The sequence below is a fragment of the Lagopus leucura genome, unplaced genomic scaffold (genome assembly GCF_019238085.1).
Source record: "Lagopus leucura isolate 7727_CA_CO unplaced genomic scaffold, USGS_WTPT01 Super-Scaffold_100015, whole genome shotgun sequence".
In the NCBI taxonomy this organism is placed as follows: domain Eukaryota; kingdom Metazoa; phylum Chordata; class Aves; order Galliformes; family Phasianidae; genus Lagopus; species Lagopus leucura.
Window position 1 is genome coordinate 9,535,898 of NW_024962269.1, and position 8,506 is coordinate 9,544,403.

General features: G+C 41.7%; 1 protein-coding gene across 1 annotated transcript; it reads left to right on the forward strand.

Annotated features, from left to right (window-relative positions):
* Nucleotides 1-4,196: 4,196 nt before the first annotated feature.
* Nucleotides 4,197-8,080, forward strand: MESD (mesoderm development LRP chaperone). The gene is made up of 3 exons (XM_042875860.1): nucleotides 4,197-4,361; nucleotides 6,768-7,000; nucleotides 7,724-8,080. The coding sequence occupies exons 1-3, from the start codon at nucleotides 4,197-4,199 to the stop codon at nucleotides 7,986-7,988; spliced, it is 663 nt and encodes a 220-aa protein (XP_042731794.1). The 3' UTR covers nucleotides 7,989-8,080.
* Nucleotides 8,081-8,506: the final 426 nt, after the last annotated feature.

Below are 8,506 nucleotides of genomic sequence, written 5' to 3' on the forward strand. Positions count from 1 at the left end.
GACCTTCCCTTCAGTGTCTTTGGTCTGAGGTGTTTGTCTGGCGGTTGTTTTCTTTGTATGTGTTTGAGATCAAAGGAGAATATGGTACTTCAAACAAAATGTGCAAGGGCCCACCCTTCCTGAATTGCATTTTTGATAATGTGTTCAGTCCTGCCGCTGTAATACTCCGCAGAAGGGTTTTTTCTTTTTTCTTTTTTTTTTTTTTATAAACTCCACTCCTTTTTAATATATGTCACAAGAGAATTTTAATAGATGTTTTTGTAAGATTACTTTACAGTCTCTGATCCTACACTTCTTTCCACATAGTCTGTGAGAGGAGCCAGCAGCTTTAACTCATCAGAAGTTTGTGTGATGTATTACTTACAGTGGATGTAGGTGCCAGAAGTGACCTGTAAACCTAATACTAAATTGGGACTACAAAATTAATTTCACTTAGATTGTGGAAATTAGACTAGAAATAGAGTTCCTCTGGGAGCTGTGTAAACCTTGACATTGATTTAATGTAATTCTTTCCTTAAGAGGGTAACTTTAAATTGTATAACAATACATAGTTTTAACCAGCACATATTTCTAGCAAATTGTGCAGTAAGACAAGTATTAACAGGAACATTCAGTGGTATTTCTGAATTTAAAGATCAGTGTGTAGCTCTGTGGGTGCTGACAAGAGGGTCAGATGTCATACCCCTCCCTCCCCCTCTGCCCCCCCACCTGATCAGATAGGTCAAGTTATAAAGCCTGTGTGTCATTGCCAAGCATCTCCATTCAGTCCATAAATTGTAATTTATAATATACAAATTATATCCAAATCACACTAATTTACCCTGACTGGGGAGAATTTGTTAACTTGGATCCAGCAATTAAAGGTCTGATTAGCTCCAGAACAAAAATGTTTATTGTGTTACTGAATGGCAAGTGAGTGTTTGTTTTATGCCTTAATTTAGACTGAAATTATTCTGAATCATTCAAATGTTTATTTTTGCTCTGGATGACAGCATATTCTATACTAAAAAGCGTATTTTCTTCTTAAGATGTAGAAATATTTTGTTGTTTTTAAAGGGAACATGTATAGGTCTCTTTCTTCAGGTTATTGCCTGAGCAGGCTGTTTGTACAAGTCTGATTTAACATATGCACTGTCTTTGCACGAGAGCTCATGCATTAGATTACATTCGCGAGGGAGAATTTTGAGTACTTAAGCTTAATTTCACCTATTAAAACGCTAATTTTGAATGTTATACTTTAAGTAACTTGGAATACCCTGACACCCTGTAAAATATTTGACAATGTTTTAAGCAGTAAGAGTGCTCTGAATGTTCAGTCATCTCAAATTTGCTTCAAATTTTCTGGCATCTGTTACTGACCAAGTCTTCTGTATTATTTAACATTGTATTGCCATGGTCCTTTGCTAAGCATGTAGGTGCAGAAGCAGTTCTAACAACTATCTGACTGCAATCAGAGTACAGCTGCACACCAGACCTTAATCATTTCAGTTATTCTGAGTAACTGCTTACAGTCTGCCTTCTGCAACACCTCATTCATTTGAGCCACTGTTAAACATTCTCTTGTATGAGAAGAGTTTTTAAAAGGAATTACTTCTTCCAGACGTGGAATATGGTGATAGCAGGTAGCCCTTGTATTCTTCCTCCCTTCTGCATGCTTAGGGCTAATCTTCTGATCTTGTTAGTTCCTTTTAATCTCTAAATTGTCTGTATGTCCTCCCAAGACAGCTCTGCCCTTTCCTTTCCTTGATGATTTCAAGTTGTTTGTTCTTTCCAAGGTTAACTGTCAAGGGACAAGCTGTAAGATCATGCATATTTCCCCTACTGTAGTTATTTGCAAAGAAAAGTAAGCTATGATGAATGAGCATCCACACTAAAATAGAAAATCGCATACGAAAACCTACCACCCCCAAGGAGCTGAAAGGGCTTTTGGCAGCTAAAAAAATACACATGTTCTCCTAACTCATGATGAATAAAGGGACAGGAAGTAAATTTTGCAGAAATACAGTTTTAAAAATTAACACCTAGATTTAAAATTTAAAAAAAAAAAAAAAAAAAAAAAAAAAAGCAACAACAGGACAGAGAATCCCAAACTTCATTAGCAGAAATTTAGGACAACTTGAATCTTCTCAAATTGCAACCTGACCCAACCATGTGAAAACACTTTACATCAAGAGGGGGAGGTAGATTTGCACTTCTTATTGAATTGTAATGTTATCTTTGAAAATACTAAGATAAAAATCGTATGTTTTAGAAGATGAAATGACACCTACAGCTTGAAACATCTCCTGACGTGACAAATGGGGCTTTCAAAATAAAGCAGTGAACACTTTGTATTTGCAATTTACAATGACAGTAGCCATTTATTATCAGGTATGTTCTGTACTGTAACCATAATAGTGTTAGCTGCTAAGACTATGAAAACTTGTAAGGAATATAAGAATGCTTAAGGAAAAAAAAAAAAAAAAAAAATTTATGTGCATCTGTAGATGCTTTGAATGAAACACATCATGTTTCAGTGGAAAAAAATAATTCAATTTTATTTCAGTGTGAGTGATATGTATTTCTAGCTGTGTGGCTTTTTGTTCTTGTACAGGAAAGAACAAAGAGGCTGAATAAGTGTTTGAATTGCAGCTGACTCTGTGGAGAGCATATGTACTTTAAACAAGTTCTTCCTGAGCACAGAACGCTGCTTGGTAGTTGCAAATTTAGAAGTAAGCATGAAAAACCCTCCTTTCAAGTTAAAGCTTTTATATGCATGACAGATACATAGGATTGTTTGGTGCCATGCTGGAAAACTGTACTACTTGTTCACTTAACAAAGGAAATTGGATTACTCCTTAGATCTGCATGTGAATGTCGCACCAGACATTAATGAATGTCAAGTTGGCCTGGTTTGCTCTAATAACAGAAAACAGTTGAAAATATTTCCCAGTAGAAATTCAATAAAAATGTATTTTTATACTGCTTAGTCCAACATTCCTAAAATTGATATATTTTTTATTTTAGTGAATTTAAGCATGATCCAATAATAACAAAGTTAGCAGGAACATGCTTCACTAAAACCTCATTGGGCTGTGGGATGTAGTGTATATATATGATATTTGTTATACCCAATGAGAAGGCACTGAGCAAATGTGTTCGTTAGTGACTTACTGGACAGCTTTGTGAGAAGCACTTGACTAAAACCCTGTTCCAGTTATTGTATATTTAACAAGCTCCATGAATAGCTATGGCCTAACAGCTTCCTGTTTCTCAACCGTACTGGTGGTGTTTCTGAAACATAATAAAACAATAATCTGCAGGATGGAGGTTGCAGAGAAGGGTGGTTGCTTATCAAGGCTCTGCAGTCTTGCATCCCATCCCCTCTGCTGCTTGTGGAGGCTTGGAGACTCAGTTTTTTCTACTGCACGAGCCCTTGGCAGCCATCTCCCATCAGGGCCTTAATCCTTTCAGAAGTCCTGGATGCCGAAAGCATCCCACACCCCTGCCTACTGACTGTTCTGTGCCAGCAGCGCAGTGGGCTCCTGCTTTGCCTCAGGCCTGGATGCAGTGACAGAACTGCGCTGGATGTTTCCTGGGTGGAGTCCATCCCGCTGCCCCGCTCTGTACCAACCCTGCGGTTACTCTCATGCTTCCTTCTGTTCCCGTGTTCGAGCTTACTGGAGTCCATGTCCCAAAGGCAAAAGCTTGCGATATTTATAATTAAGTGACTTGTATTGAGGAAAGAACGAAGGCTTGAATAGGCCTATAGAGATGTTAATCTGTGTGATCCGTTTGGATAATGGAAAAGTGGAAAAATAGTATCTACAAAGAAAAAGTCGTGTGCGTGTGGTGCTCAGGTGCTCTGGAGTTATACTTTACTGAAAGCAGCTTTATTTTTAGATCTTCCAATAAAAAACGGATGTTGCTGAGATAGTATTAGAAGACAGCGCCGCGGGGCCGGTCCCCGTCACAGCCATCGATGCACGCAGCTCCTCGCCATCCCCTTAACAAGTAAGAACAAATGCCCCGCTCTCTATTCGGGAGCTGGTCCGTGGCACAGCACCGAGCCATTCCGGAGCCGCTCAGCCCTTCGACCACCCGCTCCCCGCTCCCCCCGCGCTCGACGCCCGTGTCTGCAGCCCCTCCTCCCCGCGCGCCCGCCCCTTCACGCGGCCGCGCCGCCCTCCTTCCCCTCCCGCCTGCTACCGGACAAGATGGCGGCGGCCGCGCGTTGGGCCGCGTTGGGTCTGGCGCTATGGCTGTGCGCGGCGGCCCGCGCCGAGGAGCCGGAGGGGAAGCGGCGGGCGGGGCCGGCCAAGAAGAAAGACATTCGGGACTACAACGACGCGGACATGGCCCGGCTGCTGGAGCAGTGGGAGGTGCGGGGCGGGGCTGGGGGCCCGCGCTGGGGTCTCCACGTTCGGCTGGAGGAGCGGGCGGCTCTTCCCAGGCATGGCCGCGGCCTGGCGGGGCGGTAGGGCTGCCCGGGGGTGCAGGCGACCCTGTGACAGCAGGTCGCGGCTGGGGTTGCTGGAAAGGAGCAGCTCCGTGCGCGGGAGCTGTGGGGAGGAGGGGCGGCTGCGCGGGGCTGGCGGTGAGCTGTGCCGTAACGTGGAGTGGTGCGGGTTTCTCCCTGTAGAAAGGTGTTTTCTTGGAAAATAGAGACAGCGTTTAAAGGAAACGGTTAAAAAGCTAAAGTTCACCTTTTATTAATCAGGCAAGAAGCAGATAGTCCTGGCTGCTAAAAAAAAAAATAAATAAAATGATTGTAGTGGGCAAATTCAGCTTAATTTGGCATAGTAGGGCAAATCATAAAGGAAAGGTTGTCTGAGGTGGTGAGTTCGTTGCTTGGACAGAAGGGTTGGTGCCTCTGGGGCTCCTGCTTCGTGTTCTGTGCCAGCTGGGTGGCCAGCAGCTCTGCTCTTTTCCCTGTAGCTGGAGGTCTCTGTTTCACTTCACAGAGTGCTGCACGATTGCTCGCAGACGTACTGTGTGCAGCTGTGGCTGGGCAGCTCGGCTTGGCATTGCAGCCGAGGACGTGCATGCACAGCCATGTGAGCAACAAGTTAATGGTAGTGGGAGCTCAACAATTCTGATGGTCGGCTGTGTGGCATTTCTCTAGTAGCTGCTGGGATGCCTACAGGGGACTGGAAAGACTTGAGGGTGGGGTGGATGGAGCATAAAGAAGAAAGGGCTTAATTGGCTTGAAGGGGTGGGATAAGAGAAACAAAGGAGCCGTTATGGATTTGGATAAGAGCAGGAATTATGCTCGGGAGTGAGGGGGCATAGGGCACGGATCTGTGCAGAGCCAAGTTTCCTTGGTTTCAGTAGATTAAGACTCCTAGTATTTTCTATTTTTGTGGCCATAAGGACGGAAACTACATTTCCTTATGAACAATTTTTGTTAGAGACTTAGTTGCAATCTTCAGTGTTTTAAAAGCTTGTTTAGATAGCACCAAAGTGGGAGCAAACAAACTTATTATGAAAATCTCTCCAGGTTTCTGAGTGCCCTTTCAGCAGGTTGGAACAGTGTGGGCTTGCCAGTGTTAAAGGGTTTTAATATTGAAGTCTTGTTGATCCAAGACGCATCAGTAAGTGAGCTTCAGCTTACACAACAGCACTTGCTGTATTCAGTCACTGCTTTTGTTAGAGAGGTGAAAGGATAGGAAAAGTGCAGTTGGTTTCTGCTGTGTAGAGATTTCCCTCGTGGTAAGGGCCTCTCCAGCAGCCTTGAGTCCAGAGGAGGTGGAAACAGAACAACCCCTGGACCAGGTTCTCAGCTCTGTTATTAAAACAACATATCCTTTAAAACAGATTATTACTCAGGCTTGAATCTGAGCTATGGTTATTTAATGGACTATGGATGTGGATGGCATATGTTGCAGATCCTTTTAAAAATAAAAATCCAAGGTGTTGGTGAGAGAAGTTCAGGAGATAAGGTTGAGAGAGAAGGAACAGGTTGCTACTGTATGTAATGCTTGGCTGTTGAAGCCTCACATTAGCATTTAAATGAATTAGTCTCCTAGATGTTGCAAAGCAAAGGGTTACACTTTTCTTTCTGTCCTTTACTTTGTAATTAACTTGATTAATAAAAATGTGATAGTTTGTGCAGGATCATCAAGGGAAGTGACGTTTAGTGGATCTTTTGACCACTTATTTCAATTGAAGCTCTAGTAATACTTCTTTATGGATGTTTGGTTGAATAGTTAAGGATAAAATAGGTAATATAGATCATCATGTTGAGGTTGTAGTCAATTTCTGTGTTGTATAGGGAATATTTGTAAACGTTGTTTCTGCCTTTCTGTTTCAAAGCTGTGGAATATGTTGGTTTTGTGCTATTCCTGCTATCCAGACTGGTAGAAAGTGCGGTTAATAATTCGCTCATCCATGTTCAGAACATTTATGATTCAATTGTGTGAGATTCTATATTTAAAGGTGCATGGTGTGCTTAATAAAATTCCATTAAACTGAAGGAAAAGGTGTTATTTTATGAAGCACCTAGTGGGTTTGTATTGGATCAGCCATGAGGATGGAATATTTCTCAGTATATGATAAAATGAGATTTTACCTGCTGGAGTAAGAATGTGCATTGCTCTGAGGAGAGGGTTTATAAGTGACTTATCCTGAGGCAAAGTTCACGGTTTCTTTTCATGCGGGGGTCTCCATCTTCAAACTACTCAGTGCTTTCTTATCAAAGCAGAGTTATTCCCTAAACAGTGGTGAGTTTTTGAAAAGAATGTTTTCCTCAACAGTTTCATTTTAACACATCCTTCTTTTCAATATAGAAAGACGATGACATTGAGGAGGGGGATCTTCCTGAACACAAGAGGCCTCCAGCACCAATAGATTTCTCAAAAATTGATCCAGGCAAGCCTGAAAGCATCCTGAAACTGACAAAAAAAGGGAAGACTTTGATGATGTTTGTCACAGTGTCAGGAAATCCCACGGAAAAAGAGACAGAAGAAATTACTAGTCTGTGGCAGGGAAGTCTCTTCAACGCCAACTATGATGTACAGAGGTACGCCGTTGTATGCAAGGGTAAAGTTTTGCTCAGAACTCTTGTTTTTTTTCCTTCCTGGAAATCTTTTCCGTTGTTGACCCTGTACTCTTCTCTAGCTCTATCAACTCCTACTATTTCTTTGCTGCTATGTCAGTTCATATAACAATTGTTTTTCTTCTAAGTCACTTTAGAAAAATTTTGGTTTGGTGCATAAATATTTTTAACACTTATTTGTGGTTTGCATGTAGCCTAGCTTCTTGTTACCTCATGGTTCAGCTTTTTTTCAGTTTTAGCTGCAGTAGTTTGCCTTCATGTTGATGGAAGACATCCTACTCGTAAGATGTGTAACCACAAAGGGTTTTTTGTTCCTCTGGCTGAAAATAAGATTTCTGTCCAAGAGAGAGTGGCTGGTTTTGAAACAGGAATGTTGCAGTCTTGAGTTGAGACTGGGAACGTTTGCAGTGAGAGAACAAATCAGATTTAATGCCCATCAGTGGATTTTGTATAGCATCAAATTAGTTCTAGCGTTTTCTTCATACTTTCTCCTACTTGGTTATTTCTAAACTTAACACTTATTATTCTTCCATGCTAGCAAACTGTTCTCATCCACATCTCCAAACAGCAAGACCAATTACTTGCTTTTAGATGGATATCTGTCTCGGAGGGGCTCTGAATGAAATAAAACGTTTTAGCACTGGAAAAGCACAGAACTAACAGAAAAATTATGCATCTTTCCTCTAGGTTTATTGTTGGCTCAAATCGTGCAATCTTTATGCTCCGTGATGGTGGTTATGCCTGGGAGATCAAAGACTTCCTGATAAGTCAAGAAAGGTGTGCAGATGTTACTTTGGAAGGCCAGGTTTATCCGGGCAAAGGAGCAGATGGAAGTGAGAAAGGAAGCAACAAAACCAAACCTGAGAAAGCAAAGAAGAAAAAAGATGCAGAGAAGAAATCTAAAAGCAACCAAGAGGACAACCGTGCAACCAAACAGAGAGAAGACCTATGACAGATGGACGAACCAGACTGAATAGTGCTCTGTTTCTTGAAGGGAAACTTAACTTTCTTTACAATTTCTGGTTTTATAGAGGAGAAGGAAGGAAGCAGATGTTACTGAGGTTTAAAGACTTCTGTGTTGAAATACACGTTTACTTATTAATGTTGGCTGTTTGTTTAGTTACAGAAACGGTAATGCTTAATACCAGCAATTGACTACTTTAGTTTGTAATTCTTTATGCTTTTGTTGTTGTTCAAAGTTAACATACAGACCTATGTCTGAGGTTATGAACATAGGTGGGGAGGAAGGAATAGAGTCTCAGAATACACCAGTGTTAATCTGTAGTAGCTCCTGTTCATCTTGGGGTTGCAAGTTGGTCGTTGGTTCCTTGTTGCAGGGCTTCTTGCTAAAAGACACTTTAGGAAGCCAATTCGCCACTCTCAGTTTGCAAAACGACTTAAGTTGCCAAGAACAATGTTATGGTGGCCAAAGATGTCTGAAATGGCCAGGTTTAAGATGGGTTTGGTTAG